Source organism: Parus major, chromosome 4A (assembly GCF_001522545.3).
Source record: "Parus major isolate Abel chromosome 4A, Parus_major1.1, whole genome shotgun sequence".
NCBI classification, from domain to species: Eukaryota; Metazoa; Chordata; class Aves; order Passeriformes; family Paridae; genus Parus; species Parus major.
The window spans coordinates 11,498,342-11,518,719 of record NC_031772.1 but is presented as its reverse complement, the minus strand read 5'-3'; the positions used below and the strand labels follow the sequence as shown (position 1 = coordinate 11,518,719).

The following is a 20,378-nucleotide window of genomic DNA, read 5'->3' as shown; positions in this document are numbered from 1 at the left end:
GTTTAACTTTTTTTTGATTTAAAAGGACATGTTTTCCAGAGAGGATAAATAAAAGTTTTGTTACAAATGAGTATAGTGCGTGAGTCCTGAGCCTTGTTTGCTGGCTTGGGACAGGCACAGTGTTGGAGCTGTGGCTGCAGGAACCCTGCACATGGAATTAATTTGCTCAAGCCAGGGATGCAGAATATCCATACCTGTGTCAAGTGAGATAATTCATTTGAAAGCAATACAAGTGTATGCATGTATATACTGTTGTATGTCCACTTCCCATCTGAAGTCTGGACAGACATTCAGTTATCTTCATTTATAATGAGGGAGATGCATTTATTGCTATGGAATGATTCAAAAGTGTATTAGCCAGGTATAAGTAAATATTAGAATACTGGTTTTACAGTGATCCGTGCTCTTGAATAGGCAAGGGACCAAGAAGTACAATGCTAGTTTGAGGCTGCTATTTCTGCAAGCTAACTGTCTATTGCCTGTGAGTTCTTGTTGCTGAACACTCATTGATTTATGTTTGTTAGGATCGTGCGCATCGTATTGGTCAAAAGAAACCAGTACGGGTGTTCCGACTTATCACTGATAATACTGTTGAAGAGAGGATTGTAGAAAGAGCTGAAATAAAACTGAGACTGGACTCTATAGTTATACAACAAGGTATCAACTGGTATATATGTTTGTCTGCAACAGAATTGTTCAGTCCCTTAAAGTATGGTTTAATAACTGTACAAATGTACAGTGTTAGAGAAAGCAGGCCTTATGTATAATAGCAGTGTACTAAGTCAACCTAATGTGAAAGGTATTCACTTGTTCAGCTGAATTACTTTTGAATTCTGTTTTGCTAAGTAATGTAGACATAAATTTATAGTGAGTCTACATGAGGAAACTAACTATAGCTGAATAGATGTTACTTAGTTTTATGAGATGTTAAAAAGAAAAAAAGCAAAATCAGGTATGTTCCATGGCAGTTGAAATAATGATATACATATACTTCTTACCACATATGGGTTAACTAAATAATAAAACACCTTTGTGTATTTTGGTTTAGAAGAATAGTTTGTCAAAAGTAAGGTACTCAAGCTAAGTTGTTTGTATTTATTAAAAGAGTGGGCTACTGAAAGAATGATGGTCAAAATTTTGATAGCATGAGAAGAGAGGATAAGTAAAATTTTGGGACAGAAATTCAAATTTTGGGAAAAATAATTAGAAAATTGGGTTGAAATCAGTGATGTGAATGTTGAAAATATCAAGCACTTTGTGGTTATTATATAATACTTTTAATTTTTTTTTCTTGAGATAAGATTGTGATCTTAAAAGTTCACCTAACTTTGTAAGAATAAGATCTTAAATGTAAAATTTGGATTATCTGAATGTGAAGCATTTTTTATTATGACTTGAATCAAAGTTTTTTTAATTTTCCCCAAAGTTCCTGACTTGCATTTATTCTCATCTCGAGTGAAATGTATTTCTTCTGTATGGTTGTTCTGTTTTACCTTTCTTGTTCTGTCAGGGAAGTAAAAAAATCCACTGCTTGCATGGTCCTACTAGAACTCCCATATTTTAACTTTCAACACATTCCTTGTGATTGTAGGAAGGCTCATAGACCAACAGTCCAACAAACTGGCAAAAGATGAAATGCTGCAGATGATCCGGCACGGAGCCACGCATGTTTTTGCTTCCAAAGATAGTGAGCTGACAGAAGAAGATATAACCACTATTTTAGAAAGAGGTGAAAAGAAGGTTAGAGAACTGTTTAATATGGATTTCAAAGCACATACGCACAAAATATAATGAGATCTGATTATGTAAATATATTATTTACTATTTGTGCAGATTTTAAGTATTATAAAAGTTTTGAAGAAGTAGAATTAGTGATTGTAATTATTTTCAAGATTTATGCTGATCATATCTTAACCAGTGCTTATTTTGTATTTACATTTTTCTAGAAAAATGTAAATTTAATGTAAACAATTCTGATAGACACAAAGTTTTTATGGAACTTCATTAGGTAATAGATAGCTCTATGAAAAAATGAACCGCCATTTCAGCTCCAAGGAGATGGGCATAAATTTAATTTAAATTTTAAAGTTAAATTTTACAGTTGTAGGACTACATCCCAGGATAATAAATTTAGCTTAATGGAGAGTCTTGAAGTCAGATTGCTCTAAATTGAAAAGGACAATGGGTATCTCTTTTTAGAAGAAAATGTAAGTAAAAGTTAAAATCCAAAAAAGATGTTGAGTATGTTGTAGTAATGATGAAAGCTGATTTTTTCAGAAAAGATAAAATAGCTGGAGTGAACCTAAAAGTATCTTCCTCTCTTTTTACCTAAAAGTATCTTCCTCTCTTTTTAGACAGCTGAAATGAATGAACGATTACAGAAAATGGGAGAGAGCTCCCTACGAAATTTCACTATGGACACAGAGATGAGCTTATACAACTTTGAAGGTGAAGATTACAGAGAAAAACAAAAGGTAATTTTTTGTAGCACATAAGACTTCAGTTTTGAGGTGCAAGCATAAAAGCCACACTATGAATGTTATGACTGTGAAGGTTTCTAGGTTCTAGAGAAGTAAAGAGCTACTGAAAAATTCACTTGACTCTGCCCGAGCATTAATATTCTGAATTTTTGTTAGATTACTTTCAGCTCCACTGTTTTTTTCATGGTAAAATCTGATAATATTGCTCAGATGTTATCTTTTCTGCAGCAAAACCACTGTGTTGCGTGCTACTATCCTGCTGCAGTCAGTATTATTTTGCTGTCACATATATCTGAGGGCCTGATAATGATTTTTTTATGTGGATCTTGGACTTGAGTCTGTTTATGCAGTGAAGAGTTGTCTTGGTAATGGCAGTTTTTCACTGGTATGTATAATAAGGCAAACAAACCCCTCTGGCACGAGCAGCAAGCAGGGGCAGGAGCCAGTCACCCTTCCGGCCGCAGGCGCCCTCCCCTCGCTGCAGTTCCGGGCACGGCCGGCAGGGGCGCTGCTGCTCCCGGCGGGCGGGGCGGGGGCGGGGCTGCCCCCGCGCCTGCAGGGGGCGCTGTGGCGCGGGCTCGGGGGGCACGCGGGAATGGCGGCTGGGCCCTGAGGGGAAGGGATGGCGGAGAGGCTTTGCTTCACAGGCCCGTGGGGCAGCCGGTCCCGGTGCCCCTGCAGGAGTCTTAGGAGCAGCAAGCTGGGCCGGCAAGGTGTATTGGCAGGCAGGGGGTGTGGGGCTACAATGTAGCGAAAGCCCAGAGCGGTGCCTGTGAAGCAGCGGGGATGGGACAGCGGCAGCTCCACTCCCAGCAGGGCAGAGAGGGGCGAGCTCAGGATCCCGGGCACCCGAGTGGATGGGGCTAGGCCCCTGTTTTAGTGAGGTAGGTGTTAATAAGGTCCCAGTTCAGTGGCTGCTCTCACAAGCTGAGGTTCACCCCATGGCAGAAGCAGCAGCTTGGGGCTGGGCTCTGGTAGCAGCAGCAAATTCCCTTCCCCAAGCAGCGACTCCGACCACCCTCCTCCGAAGCTGAGAGAGAGAGAGAGTCTGCACCTGCCCTAGCCTCATCTTTTACCAGCCCAATTCTCTAGGTATCTCTGCCCCTTGGAGGGAGATCCCCAGATAAGAGAAGTGCAACCAGATGCCCTCCTCCCTTGAGTTTGGCCATTTCTTTTTTTTTCATTAAGTACCCGGTCGTTAATGTTTCCTAGCAATTTATGGGGAAAAAAAACCCTCTAAGTAAAAAGGAACAAAAGGAAAGAAACCTAACGCCCAACAAGGTTTTAGTTGGTACATTGATTTTACCTAATAATAGAAAGGTCATCCATACAAAGAGGTATTACTCAGTCCCACAATGTTCCCTCTGTGTCTCTGTTTTGTACAAGATGTATAACGAGGATATCCTTAAGGTTTTACCTGCAATCAGATATGTGAATTCTTGCCCTTCTAACTCATGTTTTTTATTGATTTGGAAGAAACATTTAGAAAAATAAATTGTTTGATGAGAATATGGTACAGTGTGTGGGTATACACATAAAATTCTTCGTTTTGATAATTTAGTTGCAAGAAGTGAATTAAATACTGCATAATATGACATAACTTTAAGGATTTAGTTAAGATTAATTGATTGCTAATGGATTTTTCTCTGTATTGTAGCCTTTATATAGGTTATTCTTTATGATATTTAGAGGAGAAACAATTTATTCACATCACAAGAAATCAGAGAATTCCAAGTCTAAGTATGCAGCCCTTCCATTGTGTTTTGGTAGATGGAATCACAGGCCTACTTGGGTGTCTGAAATACTTAGAATACTGTAAAATAATCTATTCTTTCCACTTCACTGCCTTACTTGTGTATTATCTTTTAGGTGCTTAAATACTTGTTATAATCAACTATAATTTCTAGCTTATTTTTTTGAGCTCTATTGTAGTATCCAAATTATTGAGCACAATCATTAGATTTGCTGTGCAAAAATATTTCCTTTTTTGCAGTACCATATTAGTCATTATTCTTGTGACTTCAAACGGTTACTTAGGTAGCTTTTTATTCTGTTCTGTGTGTAGCTGAGCATGATGGAATGGATTGAGCCTCCAAAAAGAGAACGTAAAGCCAATTATGCAGTGGATGCTTATTTCAGAGAAGCCCTACGTGTCAGTGAACCAAAAGTCCCAAAGGTAAGAAGTTGGCAAGTATGGAAGGGTTTTATGTTATTCTTTTGTTCCTCTTCTCCCATGCTGCATCCCCTGCTCTACCCCTGTATATTTACAAAGTCATACATTGCCACTGCTGCTGAATTATGGTAGTTTACTTGCAGAAAAGTTAAGCTTCTATAATGTTACTGTATCTGTTTATTTTTGAAGGCTCCACGACCTCCAAAACAACCAAATATTCAGGATTTTCAGTTTTTCCCACCACGGTTATTTGAACTCCTTGAAAAAGAAATTCTGTATTACCGTAAAACTATAGGATATAAGGTAATGCATTTTTTTCTTCTTTTCAAATCAATGAAATGTATTTGTATTCCTTTTTGTAAATTCATTGCAACCTTGACTTGTTAAGTTACTGTGAAAGAAATAACTTAAAGCATCTATTCTTCTGTTTCTGTTCCACTGAGGAGCAGAAAAAATAATCTGTCATTCTTTCCTTCAGTAAAAAATCCATATCTGTGTAGCTTTGTGTTTTGTGGTGGATCCCTAACAATAAAATAGAGTAGAAAAAGGAAAGACAGTTCTGATGCTTCATATACTCAAAGTCAAAGGTTTTGACATGGGGTCTAAGGTGAGGAAAATTTGGTTAATATAAGATCACCTTTCCAGAGTATGATTTTTTCGTAAAAACTTTCATATGTCTTATTTAGAAAATAACTTAAATAATAGTGACTTTGTGTTGATATGAAAGTAAGTAAAATGAGATCAGTTTCCCTTGGATTTAGGTGTGATGTAAAAGGTTTAAAGGTGTGGAGAAGTCTGAATGTATTACTACTACAAAAAAAAGACAACAGACTTCTCTCTTCTCCTTTTATTTTTTCTTCCTACTGTGCCATAGCTGAATTTTTCCCTTTTCTCTGCTGACATTACTGGACAAGCAGTGAACAGATTCTGTTTTAATCTTGGTTATCCTTACTTGGACCAGTATTGATTGAGTAAACCAGATGGATTCTCTACTTCCAGCGAGACATGTCTGTAACTTGCTTTAAAAAGCCCCAGGTTTCATGACAGGTTGCAGCAAGAAAAAGAAATCACCTATAAAATGTGTTGGAGAATATAAAATTGACATACAAAGCAACAGATAGAAAATTGGTGCTGCCAGCGAGTAGAATTAATATTAGCAAAATGTAGTTCTAAGAAAAAGCAGGTTTTTTACAGTCTTGTTTGCAGCCAAAAGAATTTAATGGGGATTTCAGGACAGAATTAAGATAAATATGCAATTAGTTTAGGGAAAGAATCTGTTCAATTAATGTTCCAATGAAGAAGGATGATAGAATTGCTAATGTTCACAATATGCATGTAAAAAGAAGTGTTTCAGACCTGTTACAGAAACCTGTCAGCCTGGAAAGGTTGAACATGAACACTTACCTTAAAAGGTTACTATGACTGTTAACTGGTGGTAAAAGTGATAAATATAATTAAGTTTGTTTAGCTTTGAAATTGAAGTATAACTTCTAATCTGAAGAGAGTTTATTATTAAAATGGAAAACTGCCATAAACAATATCCGAAGGTAACCAATAGGCAGAGACCAAGCTTTATGTGTCAGTCTTCATTTAAACTGGTAAAGTCAAGAAGATTTCTTATATATTAAAACCAGCTTAACAATTCTTGTCTTCCACTGCTTTTTGCTATAGGAATAAGCAAGGTCTGCTAAACCTTTACTGGATACTGGTTTCTGACTTGTTTGCTATTGTGTGCAGCAGATTTGGAATTTAAAGGTCATAAATACTAAATTAGTCAGTGTGCAGAGGGACAGATAAAATTTTGTTTGTTCTTGTTTACATCAGGTTGTGTGTCTGGTCCTTACTTGGGCAGTGTGCATGGCTTTACAGTAAAACTGACAGAACTTAGTGTTTCACTGTAAGTTATAAAACATTGTAATCCAATGGATGTAGGAAGGCAGGTCCTTTGCTAGTGAAAAGTATCACTGAAATCAGACCTGTAACAGCTCTGCCTCTCACAACATGCTGAGGTTATTGTCTGCAGGAGTGGTGGGTTCAGGGCATAACGAACTTGGAACTTAAATCCAGTCCTATTTTTGGGAGGAGGAGTTTAAGCAATAAGAATCTATGTTGTACAGATTAGTGCTTTTAAAATGCAGTCTTTGAAATAACATTGCTGCATTACTGCTTTTTGATACCCCTGATTTTAGATCCCCAGGAATCCTGACCTTCCAAATGCAGCCCAGATACAAAAGGAGGAACAAAAGAAGATAGATGAGTCTATGCCTCTGAATACTGAGGAAAGTGAAGAGAAAGAAAAGCTTCTGACACAGGTAAAATAAAATCAGCTGAAGTATTTCATCATATGTTTTTGCTAGTATGGGAATATAAGTAATGGTAAATACAAACAGTAAAGCTATGCTGATGTTAAAGAACAGAGCACACGACATGTAATGATTTTGATTGGTTTTGCTTTGAAGGACCTTTCCTGTCCTTGAACAAGTTTGTATCTTAGTCATTTACTGTTTGTTTCCTTGAAAGTCCTTGAAAATTTGAGGCAACAGCTTGTATAATAGATGTACTACCCAGCAATACATGCAGAAATCCAATCAGTGGATTTCTTGTAAATGCATAAAGCTTGTATGTTTTTTTAAATCAAAAAGGGTTTGCATCAGGACAAGCCTGTGTCAACATACATGGTATGTATGCAGGTGTCTAAGGCATGTCACATCCATTAATTTTGTCACAGTTGACTTGTTAGACATGCTCTTTTTATACTGGGACTGAAATGCTGTCACTGACTAGTTTTTTGACCTTTTGTCTAATTATCTTGCTGAGTGAGCTTATTAAAAGCTGATGGTTAAAAAGAAAGGTGTGTCTCAAAGTAACAGGATTTTTTTGATTCATAAAATCTTCTGTAAAAGAATTGGGGATAGTGTACCTTAGAAGAAAACTGCAAGGTCACAATTTTACTCTTAATTTCACCTATGTATAGCAGAGGAGATATTTAAGCTGGGGCTGATATGCTTATCAGTACTACTGTTAATGATTAAAAAGAGATAGTTGTACTGAGTATATTAGACTCACTCAGAGCATGCTAATTGTGGATTGAGCTTATTCAGCTGGAGAACTGACAAAGTTTCTTGTAAATACATTTCTGTGATGAAAGAAACTCAATACACTACAGAGTATTGCCCAGGCATGTGATTGTCTTGTTTGTTCTTGGCATTTTCTGCTTTCCCTGTCTTTAAATTGTAATGTCTCTTTCTTGGATAATGTTTTTGTGCATTGCATCTCGCTTGTTCAGTTTTGGATTGATTTCTTTGGTACATAACAAATTCTCTGTTTGACAGTGCTTTAGTGTTTTTTCCATTTGATTGCATCTTTTTGGACTAGAGATCTCTTCTTGACATACTTATGCTTTCATCCAGCTGTTTGTCTGGTTCCAGGTTTGTAAATGTCTGAAGTAGGAGCTCTTACTTTTAGATACTTGCCCTGCTCTAAGAACTTGCAATAACACTTGCATTGGTGCACCTTGTACTCCTCTGAAGTGTGGTTCTTGTATCTGCAGGAGGGTGACTGTCACTGAGCGTGTTTCTTTGGAGAAGTATCACAAAAACTTCAAAAAGAAAGGATAAAAAGCTTTTACTAATGCACATGGAGTTATGCCCAAAAAGAACTCCTTAGACCTTTAATGATTCAGTAATAAGTTCTGTATAATGCAAGTTTATGGAAATCCTGAAAGACCATTAGCCACTGTAATTATGTGATGTTGCAGAGGAGCAAATGGTACATACATAAATCAAAATTTTGGAAAATGCTTACCTTTGACCTGATATTGCCTTCTTAATCTCTTGCTGCTTACAGGGTTTTACAAATTGGAATAAAAGAGATTTTAACCAGTTTATTAAAGCTAATGAGAAATATGGTCGTGATGATATAGACAATATTGCCCGTGAGGTGGAAGGAAAGTCACCAGAGGAAGTCATTGAGTACTCAGGTTTGTGCTATTTTGAATGTATTTATTTCCTAATACCAGAGTATTACTGTGATTTTTGCTACATGTTCTTTTAAAATTACAAGATAAGAGATTTTGGATGCATTTAAGTATTTCTTTTTCATAAAATGTGCAACAGGTTTTGTTTTTTCTTTCAGAAGACTAAATTCTATTAAAAAGGTTTATTTTGCAGCATATAACTAACACCTACGGCTGCCTTTAGCCCTCCTTAGTCAAGATTTAGAATTCGACATAGTTAATTATCACCGACAACAGGGACTTGTGAAATTGTGAATTTGTCATCTACTGCCAACGTGATTCTTTATGCTGTATCTCTGCTGTTTTACCTAGTACAGTGTATCTTTGTCTTTTGTATTTACAGAGTGCTTTTGAGATTTCTTCCTCTTTCAGCCTTGGATGTAATTTTACTAAATGCCTTCATAAAATCAACTTTGCAATATTCTTCCTGTAGTTAAAAAGGAAGAGCTCTGCAAGAGTTCCCTTCAAAGTGTTGAATTGATTTTACAATTAAATATGTTGCATGTAAATTTTATTAGAATTTTTACTAAGCCTTTACTTACAGTTAACTTTTAAAGACACTGAATAAAGAATCAGTGCAATCTTATTTTTTGGTTAGCCTAGTAAGCTGGAGAGCATTAGCTTACAGTTTAATATTTAATAGAAGTACAAGCTAATTTTTTTTTATTTTTTTTTGCCGGAGTATCTTAACTGTAAAGTTTTAAGTGCAGAGGAAAAGATTATATTCAACAATATTGTTCTGTGTTTTCAGCTGTTTTCTGGGAACGTTGTAATGAACTACAGGACATTGAGAGGATTATGGCTCAAATTGAACGAGGAGAGGCAAGAATTCAGCGGAGAATCAGTATCAAGAAAGCCCTTGATGCCAAAGTAATTATTCCAGTTTTTATTGTTTTCTGCAGCTGACTTCAGACAGTTCCTTCAGAAAATGAAAAATTGGGGATGAGAGTTCTGTCTTTTTATGCAGCATAGGTAGTATTCCATCTAGCAGTGATCCACAGTATCATGTAACAATTCCTTGATTGTTAACATTGATAATAAACATATGTTTATTAGTCCTTTTGTTTTGTGTTCAGATTGCAAGGTACAAAGCACCTTTTCATCAGCTACGTATTCAGTATGGAACAAACAAAGGGAAAAACTACACAGAAGAGGAAGACAGATTTTTGATCTGTATGTTACACAAGATGGGCTTTGACAAGGAAAATGTGTATGAAGAGCTGAGGCAGTGTGTGCGCAATGCTCCTCAGTTCAGGTTCGACTGGTTTATCAAATCCAGAACTGCAATGGTAGGTATCACTTACAGGGATTAGGGCATGACATGAGGTATCTTGTTATTTTTTTTAAGCACTGGTACATACAATTTGTTTAGGAAACAAATGCTGAAAGAATAACTTTGGGTTTTATTTTTGTTTCTATTTTTTAAAGTAAACTTTTGCCTTAGTACAGAAAAAACACAATACAACTGAAACACAGATTAGAAGAACTGTCAAACTGAAGCCATATATTACCCAGAGGGATTAATGCAGAGGTAGACTAAATTTAAAAATATCCTTGTTACTTTTACTGCAAACTGAGTGTTTTACCAAACAATGTTTCTTAAAATACCACTTCTTTAGAGTTGTTAGATTAATATTAAAGACTGAAAACATCTGAATAATATACTTGGAGAAGGAAGCAGTATTTTTTATATTTTTCTGACAGCATGAGGAAAGTTAGTGATTCACATAGAAATTAATCATTGAAGAAATAGGTTTAAAATGCACTTTGGGAACATGGACTAGCCCATGCAAGTGCTTAAATTTCTTTACAGATACCTTACTGAAAATTTTGTTTGTATTTAGAGAATATAATACAAGGTTGATAGCAAGTAGACCAGTACTGGAAATTTTAGAGCATAGCCATTCATTTTTAATTCAGTCATTAAGCAGGAATTGATAACCACAGCTTTAGTGGTTGCAAATATTAAGGTATGTAGACACCATCATCAGAAAACGGCATTCTTTCAGTGTTAAAAAGCTGTTGTATCTATCCTGAAATTTTTGCTCAGTTCTTTCTACTTGTTGTTTGTCTTCATTTCCTGACTTCAGGATTTATCTGAAAGAATATTTTTCAGAGTTCTGGATACTGTACTAAGAATAAATAAATCATAAGATAAAATATTTAAAATGTGTATTTGAACAGGTGGGTATATTTGCTTTTCCCAGTACTGCTTATGATTATGCAATACACTTTTTACTTGGTATTTCAGCAATTGAAGCATTTCTGAATAGTGTAGCAGTTAGCCCTTAATTAAAAAGAATTACAAGCGTTTCTTACTAAAATGTCTGTTTGAAGAAATACTGGATTTTAAAATGACGTCCATAAAGAGAGAAGCCTGCAATACTTAGTATATTAAGAAATTTATTTTAAGTTGCTTATGCAGGAATCCATTTAAATAAATCATAGAAATGTGTACTAGAAATTAAAAATGTAGCATAGTGTTTAATATTAGTCGATATATAGTTGTCCAGGGTAGAGTTAAATATTCAGTTTAAGTCTTGCACATCCTTATGTTCAGTATACTTTTTTTTTTTAATGGGATAGAAATAATTTGCTCAAGTGTAGAAATATGTTCTGTGATGTCTTAATGCTGAAACTGAGACACTGGGAATATAGTGAATCTTTTGGCTTAGGTTTTCTTTTAAAATTCTATCCATTAATAATTTTAGTTTTTCTGCTACTGTGATTGAAAAAGAATATTACAGAAATGTAAACTTAAAACAATCTTTCACTTTCAATGTGCATTTAATTTTCTGAAATGTTCTAAATTATCATGCTCTGTATGGCTTAGTAATGTAGTTGATATATTCTAATGTCCTGACATTTGTGGAGGTATTAATTTCTGTGGGTCCATTTTGCACTAGTTCGGTGATTATTTTTTTTGTAAAATGTGCTGGAAAATCACATGCTAAAAATAATAAAGTATAAATACAAACATTTATAGAGGAGTAAATAAGTTTAGTGAAAGTGGAGAAGGCTTCCTAAAATACTGAAATTCACACATGATCATTTACTCATATGAAACAAGATAAAAAGGGCAGCATAATTCTGAAAATGGCTTAGCAGGCTCTTTGAGAAAGCTTTGTGTTCTAACCACTAGATGTCTCTTGAATTCCATAAAAATTTCTAATTTATCTTCCATCTTATTACTTTTGTTTGTTCTCTCAGAGATTTCTCTTTAATTAACAAATTCTGCTTCACTTAATTATTTTATAATCAAATGGTTTACCCCAAATGCAAGTTCTTAAAGATACCATGAGTGCCTAATATTGTAATTTTTTTTCTTTTTAAATTAAGCACAGGTTGGGGGTTTTTTTGTTTGTTTATTTTGTTTTGTTTTTTAATTTCCGTCCGTGCAGGAAGAATGCAAAATATCATGGCAGTAGTGAGGCATGTATCTATTCTCTGAAGTCATAAATTATGCATATTCTCTTTTAGCTTTCTGCAAGCACTCCCTGGCATAAGACAAATGACTCCTTAGTAAATACAGAAATACCCAGGCCTCTGGACAGAGCTGAGGGCTGCCTTTGCTCCCAAGTCAGCATCTCTGCCTCCAGCCATGTGGAAAGCAATGGTTTAGTGCTCCTATTTTATTTATTGCAATTCAGGTCTTTATAGCTGTGAGGAGGTGAACAAAGTACAGATACTCTCTTTCCATCCGAAAAAAAAAAGGTATCAGGCCACACAGAATAAAAACTCATCTCTAAAAGTCCAAGGCATTTTTAAATAAGTGTATTTTCATAGTACTAAAATGGAATGCAGCAGTCCATATTGAAATTTCAGTAGCTTTAGTGCAGGATTTGTCTCTCAGATTATTTTTCATGGTAGATGTACAAGCAACCTGTGTTACTGTCAGCTGATTTTGTGCTTTTCCAAGAATCTTGTTCGTGAGTCTATCTTCTGTCCACAACAGATGCTTTGGAGCAGTAGTCCATCTGGAAAGTCTAACCATGAACCTGAACACTTTATAAATGTATGTATTTATGCAAGCATTTGTCCCCAGGAAAGAGAAGGATCTTTCTGAGGGCCTTAGGCAAGAGGATCAAGATTATTTCTTAGTCTGATTAGTTGCTTGTTTTGAGTTTAACTCAATCCCATTTCTCATATGTTAGAAAAAAATCCATGATTATCATCCTTGATGATGATGATGATGAAGATGAAGGAGCTTGTCATCACTTTTTACCTCAGTTCCTAAATCTGAGTGCAATGTACACAAATTTAAATGATGTAAAATACTTCTGGCATATTGACAATCCTCATTCTATTTTGGTCTTTTTTCATCTCTGTTCATCTGTAGAGTGTAGGTTTTTGGGACAAAGACTGTCTTATTCTGTGTTTGGGTTGTGATATATATATTGGGATGGCTTGAACTTGAGTTCAGAGTTGTTGCTTTTTTATATGAAATTTGTTGTTTGGGTGCAATTTGAGGGCGTTTATTAATTTAAGTCAGAGAGTATTTTAGCTCCAGAAGGACTGTCACATACCAGGGCACAAGCATGGCACCCTAATTCATGGTTTAACCTTCACTGGAGTGTGGGGGGTTATTGCTACAGGGATGTGATAAAAGCGATTTATTACAGTACTCTGTTGGTGAAGCTAGAAGCATGACGCTGGAACATTTCTGGAAGGGAGTTGTAAAGAAAAATGTGCTGAGGATTTTTTCATGTGTGTCTGATCAAAAGAATTCAGGTGGTGGTAGGATTCTCTGTGTCCATTCTGAACTACACAGTTTATGCCCAAGGCCATGGAGCAACCTTTGTAGAGGAGTCTGTGGAAACCATAAAACTTAAAGAATGTGGTTAAGCTTGAGGGTTAGAGCATCTCAAAGATGAGTCACATGCTTGCCTGTTCGGGAAGGTTCAGGGTCAGGAAAGCTCAGAGGCTGCATCTTAGCCGTTACCATGATGGACCATGATGGCTGAGGCAATATCCAGCTTAGCTGTGCCGAGAAAATAAGGTCACTTGTTCACTTCATTGCAAATGGACCCAGTGCAGGCTAAGATACGTGCTTCTAGGTAATTCTAGGATAGGCTATGTTTCAAAAATGGCTTCACTTAGTTTAGCAGAGATGAGACATATTTTTTGTGCTTTGTTTTCATCAGAAGAGAGCTTCCTGATTTGGAAAGAAAAGCCCATGGAATTATATTCTCGATAGTACATAGAATATACAGAATAATAATAAAAATAGGGACTGTTAGGTATTTTGTAAGACATCTTTTTCTTTTAAATGGTGTACAAGAAATTATACAAGTCAAGTGAGTTCTATTAAGCAAGCCAACCATTAGTAATTGCAATACAGATATTTTGAGTTGTATTGGATATACTTTTTAATGTGTAAACAACATTATGGCATTTAGTCCTGATGGCTTTCAGATGTCTTGCAAGTCTTGATGTTAAAAGCATTTAGGGCCTACTATCTCAAGTTCTATAAAAATACAACAGTGAGTTCACAATTTAAGACTGAATAGAGTTTTGGCCAATTTGCAGCTCTACTGTGTCTTTTCACCCAAAAAAACCCCCACTGTAGTCTGTATGCCACAGAAAAGTATTGCTTATAGATAGCTTTGCTTCCTTTTCTCTCTTTAAAGATATACTTGAAGTCCTCTTTCTTAAAATCTTGCATACTATGCTGGCAGGCTGTAATTTGCTTCATTAACAAAGATGAAAGATCACATCAGTCTTTGGGATGTCAGTCTGGAAGACAGAATCCTGAAAACTCCTTGTCAGGAGGAGAGAAAATCCTTTTCTGTTTCTAAAGGTTACACTGAGGGAAAGACAGATAATAGTAACTGAGCTAATGATTAGTATTATTGAATATTTAAGGAAAATGTAAGTGCTTTGAAATTAAAGAATTTTGAACATACAAGAAGCAAGAAAAGCTGTATAATTTACTTAAAAGTTTGATGTGTTCTCTTTCCTTAGGAGTTTCAGAGGCGCTGCAATACTCTCATATCATTAATAGAAAAAGAAAATATGGAAATTGAGGAAAAAGAAAGAGCTGAAAAGAAGAAAAGAGGAGCAAAAGTTACAGCAGTATGTTTAGCAGCACTTATTTTACTTCCAGTGGGGTAGAATTCAATTATATATTTTTTTAGATTAAACTGAAATATTTGTCTATTCACAGCTCTCCTAGATTTGCTTAGGTAGGTATTCCCAATGTTTAGTACTTGGGGGCCCTTTTTTTGTTTTGTTTTGGTTTTTTTCAGAAAACTTTTGTTTAAGTAGCAGAGAAAGACTTCTTAGAGCGTTGCACTGCCTACTTTCTTCCTACTTACGTAGATCACATGTTGCTTCAGTTTCTTCTCAGATATTTTTTCCTCCCCTGCATAGTAGTTGCTGGAAGGAGAAATTAAAGTGCTGTTTTATGTTGAAGGGTTGTCATCTTTAGAACAGAATTGTGTATAAGTCAACGTTCTGATCTTTTCATCCAATGGTATGTGTGATGCCTGCAGCACTGAGACAGTGTAAAGATTTTAAGAATATAAAAAGGGTAGGAGAATTAAGTGTCTACATCAGGGATTAATATTTGCCTTTCCATTATATCCTACAAAGATGAACTGAAATCTAGAATGCATTGGTGTTATACATTCCCTTTTGAATAGTCAGTTATGTATTTAATTTTTTTGTTTTTATAATGCTATCATCTTGTTAAATTTATACTTATTTTTTCTCTTTAGTCACAGAAGAGAAAAGCAGATTTGGCTGCTGAAAACTCTGGAAAAAAAGATGCTAAGAAAATGAAGTCATGAACCTGAAAACTGAATGCTAAATATTAAACTGCCACGTTCTTCACTCCATCTATGTATATTAATTGGCAACTTCTTTGTATTCATGGTACTCTTCCCCAAGTCCCATGCTTTAATTTTGCAAATTTTGTATCCTTTACAATGCCTTTCTTTACCTAAAATGTGTAGCTTTATATCTTATGCATTCCAGTATTTTTGTGTACTGTATTTTGTGAGTTTCATGTCTTTGGCAAAATTCACTCAGTTCTTGGTTTTCTGAAGCTTGTGCTGAGGTTTTAGCTTTTATATGTTTTATAAGCTGCTGCTTTGAAAGAAAACCTAGATTCTATAGCTGTATTGTTGTTGTTTCATATTTTAAATTTATATTGTTGTTGGAAAATAAACGGACTTAATTATTTGAAGAGAAATATACTTCACCTTTGTTTTCCCTATCCTCACTCCCTTTTTTGCATAGCTCCATTTAGAGAGAATGTTAAAGTCTGTATAATTGTGCCTTCATCATCAATCAGATTTTTTTCAGAGGAGCACCTAGACAGGACCAGGAGCATGACAGAGCAAAACCTAGACTGACAACCTTGTTTGCTCTCTGCATTAAATGGACGTTTTCTCTGAAATTTTCAGAAGGAAAACCAGCAAATACACACTTCTTGTTTTTCTTAATCAATGATTTCTGCTGGGCTACATGCTTAAACACAGAGTGAGGTTTTTCTCAGAATGGCCTGCAGATGAAAGCTTTTCTATGACTCATAAAAGGAAGTAGTTCACAGCTTCTGGTTGTTTAAGTAGCAAACAAAGTAATTCACTTTCTGGTTGGTAGGTTCCTCAGCTCTGCTGCCTTGTGCTGAATGATCTTTGTTGCTCTAATTATCTCTGCTAAAGTTCTTTTACCTTTAATTCAACGTGTCAGTCAGAAGCAATGGGGATATGTTATGGAGTGCTCTTTTTTAGTGTTTCTATTTTAATGAAGGGATGAAAGTGTTGGATGTATGATTTTTGACTTTGCAAGAATGGCCTTTATTAAGCAGGTTCACAGTTCCTGCTCATTTCGGAGTCTGCCTTTCCTGGATCAGTAGAACAGTGGCTGTGACATCTGATGTTTTACTTTAATGTTCTGTCTCTGATCTGGTGTTTTGTACAGACCTTGCTATAGTGAAACATACCCTCATAATGTCAGGTCTAGATTAATGCAGTGCGCTTTACATGGTACTTTCCTTGAAGACTACTTGTCAACTTCTTCTAGTGCAGTTTGCTTCCTTCAGTGGTTTGAGGTGTTTTGAAATCAAGAAACCTCTTTACTCTTTTTTGTGCTTTGCATTGGCTAACTTCTTCTGTGTTTGTAAAATATAGGACTTTATAAAATAAAGGTCTTGAGCTTTGCCCGTATTCTTCTATGTCATTTTAGATATATTGGTATATCTTTGAAGTTTTTTGGGATTAGTATCTCTTAAGTTTGATGTGGAATTTCTGGCTTTTTTTGTAGTGTCTGTTAAAGGTTTGGGGCAAAATGGGTGTGATGATTGGTTGAGCATTTCAAAAGATAATTCAAAAGATTAGGTTATGTATTTTGGAGTGTAACTTTTGGCCAGGAACTACATTAATTATTTCACTGGGCTTATATTTTTAAGACTTGATATTTGTTCATCTGATGAGTAGAGAGGTGCATCTGATAATGACAGGGCACAGATTCCAGGCAGGAGATTGGTCTTAGGAGTCAGAGCATGCTTTTAAATGACTGCAACCCAGGTGGGATTGGTGTGCTCAGGAAAGAAGCATGTCTCCTCAGAATGTAGTTCTGGTATTGGAGCAGTTAACATCCTGCTTTATTCTTGGGAGGAGGACATCCCATGTAATTGTGGAGAAAGGCTGTGAAGCTACATGCACATATAACCACAAATCCCTGGAGCATTGCTATTAATAGAGAGAGGAAGATGCCTTATTTTCATTTGCATTTTGGCTCATCAGCCACTCACTAAGTTTATGGCCTGAAATGATAAAAACATGTTAAAAGAGATGAGAAGTAAAGGCTGAAAGAGCCAGTTGAAATGTTTATGGAATTACGTGGCTAGGTCTAGAGCTTATTCTATTGCTCCTATTTAGCATTGGATGAATATTTTAAGTCTTGAAATAAGTGTTTTCTGGTTTTGTTTATTGTAGATTAACTTTGTTTGACTTGCATGGTTTTGTGCATCCAGTTTTTCTGTGTTGCAAAGTGTATGGAAAGTCTTAAAATGGTAATATCTCAACATGTTCTTTTATGCAGATTTCTTGGTTTGAGTTACCACTTGAGTTACTGTTCATTCATCTCAATGGCATGATACACAAACCATATAGCTAAAGATAATGCAATTGTTCTTTCAGATCTTATCCCTTGATCAGACAGCTTCTCTGAAGAATGATAGATTCTCCCAGGAACTATCTGTTACCTCTTGCAGTCTGTAGTCCCTAGTTAAACTGAATGTGCTGTTGAACAAGAGTCCTTGAGAGCATTTGAACACTATAAACCAGTTCCTAGGGGATTGAGCCTTCCTATCCATCATGTGATAACTAAAGAAAATTGCCAACAGCTGCTGGACAGGATTAAAGGAAAATGGATCTTTCTTTTCCCTTTTTCATTCTTTCAGCTGCAGATATCAACACAGTGTGTGCCTAGCAGTATCTTAAATTATATGCTGCTGTGACTCAAAATTAGGTGACAGAAATGAAAGAATCTTCCTATTTTTAACTGCTGATTTCTTAGGCAAGGAATACTGTTCATAAGAAATTTGTAAGCACTGAATGTTATGCGATAGAAAACTTACGAAAAATTTGGGCCTTTAGGCAATTTTAGAGTTGCCAAAAATGCTGCAAGATAAAACATTTTGAAAATTAATTTAGTTTCTTTTCAGCGGACAAGTTAAATTTGATTGTGTAAACATCAGGCTTGAAGAAAGTCACCTAGCACCTTTGACTCACCAGGCAGTTGCATATAACGTCCTGGGAGAGGTCACAGTAATTGTGTTGGTTACCTTTTCACATTTTCATAATTTCTGACTTACTAGTTCTTTTATTTTTGAGTTATGTTAGTGATGACACCAAAAAAGTAATGCTGCTAACCACCTTCATGGTATGTAATTTTACTTTGTTATAATGACACAGAAGAAATTAACTTTCTTCTTGCTGGTAATATTAGACCATCTTTAGATGTTGGTTTGCATAAGTGGTGTTACTATACTAAAATATTAATTAATAATTTTTTTCTAGTAGATTAGCTTTGCTTGTTTGATTTAGTGCTGATGCTTGTAAGAGGTTAAGAAAAAAGCAGCTGTCACTCTTTGAGATGATGAGCAAGGAGTACAGTATGCAGAAATTAATCAGCATCTCTCTAAGTGTCTGATGGTGATGCCAAGCTAATTTTTGCTTTTATATATCCTTCATATAGCTACAAAACTACAAATATATATACAAAAATTAGCTTGGCATCAATAGAAATAATGTTGTTGTGCAGTGCCTGCAGTTCCTGCTGTGTGCAGCTGTGTTACAGGCATTCTCTGTACCATGCCTCCTGCCCACGTTCAGTAGAGGGATTAAGTACATTCAGTGAGGAGAAATTAATGCTGAAGCGTTACAGGTTGAAAAAAGGGGGAATTTTGCAGTCAATATTAGTTTATGTGAATACAAAATGATGAGGTTGATGCACACATTGGCACCTGTGATGCTGGAAGGGATTGATTCCAACTGTAGTTCTGATCTGACTGAAGAGAGGTTGACATTTGTTACATTTTAATTAACTTTGTCTGGTCCACACACTTAATTTCAAGCATGTATGTAAATGTGTTGGTGGCTCATAGTTCTAATGTTTGTTATGTTCTTTTTCTGAAAGACTTAAAGTTGAACTTAGTTTGCATATTTTGAAATGTAATGTACTCTTGAACTGCATTTGCATGGTATCCATCCTTTCATGAGAGCCTTAATAGGAGTAATATTTGCTGCCTCAAAGGTATGTTGGTGTCGTGTTCAGTCGTGTTGTTCAAGATAACTTCTGAAATTTTTCAATCTAGGATTTGTTTCTTAAGTTGTACATATATGAAAATAAAAGTTAATATGAACCTGACGTCTTCTGGTCATTCTGGTACATACCAGAGGGGATGTACCATACAACAGGGGTATGTTACTTGGATACTTTCAAGACAGTTTGATTTGGTTTTGTTGCTCTTGTGCCTCCCATAACCTTCAGGCCATTGTGGCTGAATGTAAGGGGAGATGTGGCTGTTCCACATCTGCTTTCAAATGATAGTTTCTTGCGATCTGGAACATAGTACCTATGTTTTTGTGACAGCCTTGCCTGTGTTGTCTCTTAGTACGGTGTTACACAATGTTTGTTGATCCTATATAAAGTATATTGCTGGTTCCCTTTTATTTTATACCTCTGGTGTCTTCCTGAAATGAAATACTTTGGAGCTTAAGTCCAGTTGATACAATAATAGGAACCATGAATTTTGTTGTTGTTGATCACTAGTAGCATTGCTAGATACTGTGTTTGGTGAGGTGCATGCTCTAAATGAATGGGTTTTTTTCCTCAAGATAACTTAAAAAAAAAGGATAGACTGGAGGACCAGTTTCTCTGGTGTTGGCTAGTAGAAATTATGTCTGCTCCAGAGTAAACTTTTGATAGACCTCACACTTTTTCAGGTGAGACACCTAGACCAGGATGAAAGAGCTGGGAAAGGATATGTGCTTCCAGCTTACCTGGTCCTCAGTAGCAGCCAAAAAAAATTTGGGTTCACTACAAAAGCTATAGTTCTTCCATATAGCTTTGTTTCCTGGTAGACTGAGCAGGATCACATAGCTAGTTTCTACTTGCATATTCTCAGGGGTTCACCAGCACAAAGTACTGTTTTCAGGATTTTCTTGGAAGCAGTACCTGCCAACCCCCCTGGAGGAGA

General features: G+C 35.9%; 1 protein-coding gene across 5 annotated transcripts in view; it reads left to right on the top strand.

Annotated features, from left to right (window-relative positions):
• The window catches only part of SMARCA1 (SWI/SNF related, matrix associated, actin dependent regulator of chromatin, subfamily a, member 1), a 35,379-nt gene extending 15,833 nt beyond the window's left edge, over positions 1 to 19,546 (top strand). For 2 of the 5 annotated variants that reach the window (XM_033514148.1, XM_033514150.1), the window contains 12 exons: positions 525 to 657; positions 1,592 to 1,740; positions 2,355 to 2,474; positions 4,546 to 4,656; positions 4,843 to 4,956; positions 6,843 to 6,965; positions 8,500 to 8,632; positions 9,420 to 9,538; positions 9,745 to 9,957; positions 12,624 to 12,683; positions 14,633 to 14,743; positions 15,388 to 19,546. In XM_033514148.1, coding sequence (XP_033370039.1) covers positions 525 to 657; positions 1,592 to 1,740; positions 2,355 to 2,474; positions 4,546 to 4,656; positions 4,843 to 4,956; positions 6,843 to 6,965; positions 8,500 to 8,632; positions 9,420 to 9,538; positions 9,745 to 9,957; positions 12,624 to 12,683; positions 14,633 to 14,743; positions 15,388 to 15,459 — 1,458 coding nt within the window. In that variant the 3' untranslated portion in view covers positions 15,460 to 19,546. Of the gene's footprint in view, positions 1 to 524; positions 658 to 1,591; positions 1,741 to 2,354; positions 2,475 to 4,545; positions 4,657 to 4,842; positions 4,957 to 6,842; positions 6,966 to 8,499; positions 8,633 to 9,419; positions 9,539 to 9,744; positions 9,958 to 12,623; positions 12,684 to 14,632; positions 14,744 to 14,834; positions 14,854 to 15,387 lie in introns of all 5 variants that reach the window. The other 3 variants (XM_033514149.1, XM_015626510.2, XM_033514151.1) reach the window with 3 other exon arrangements.
• Positions 19,547 to 20,378: the final 832 nt, after the last annotated feature.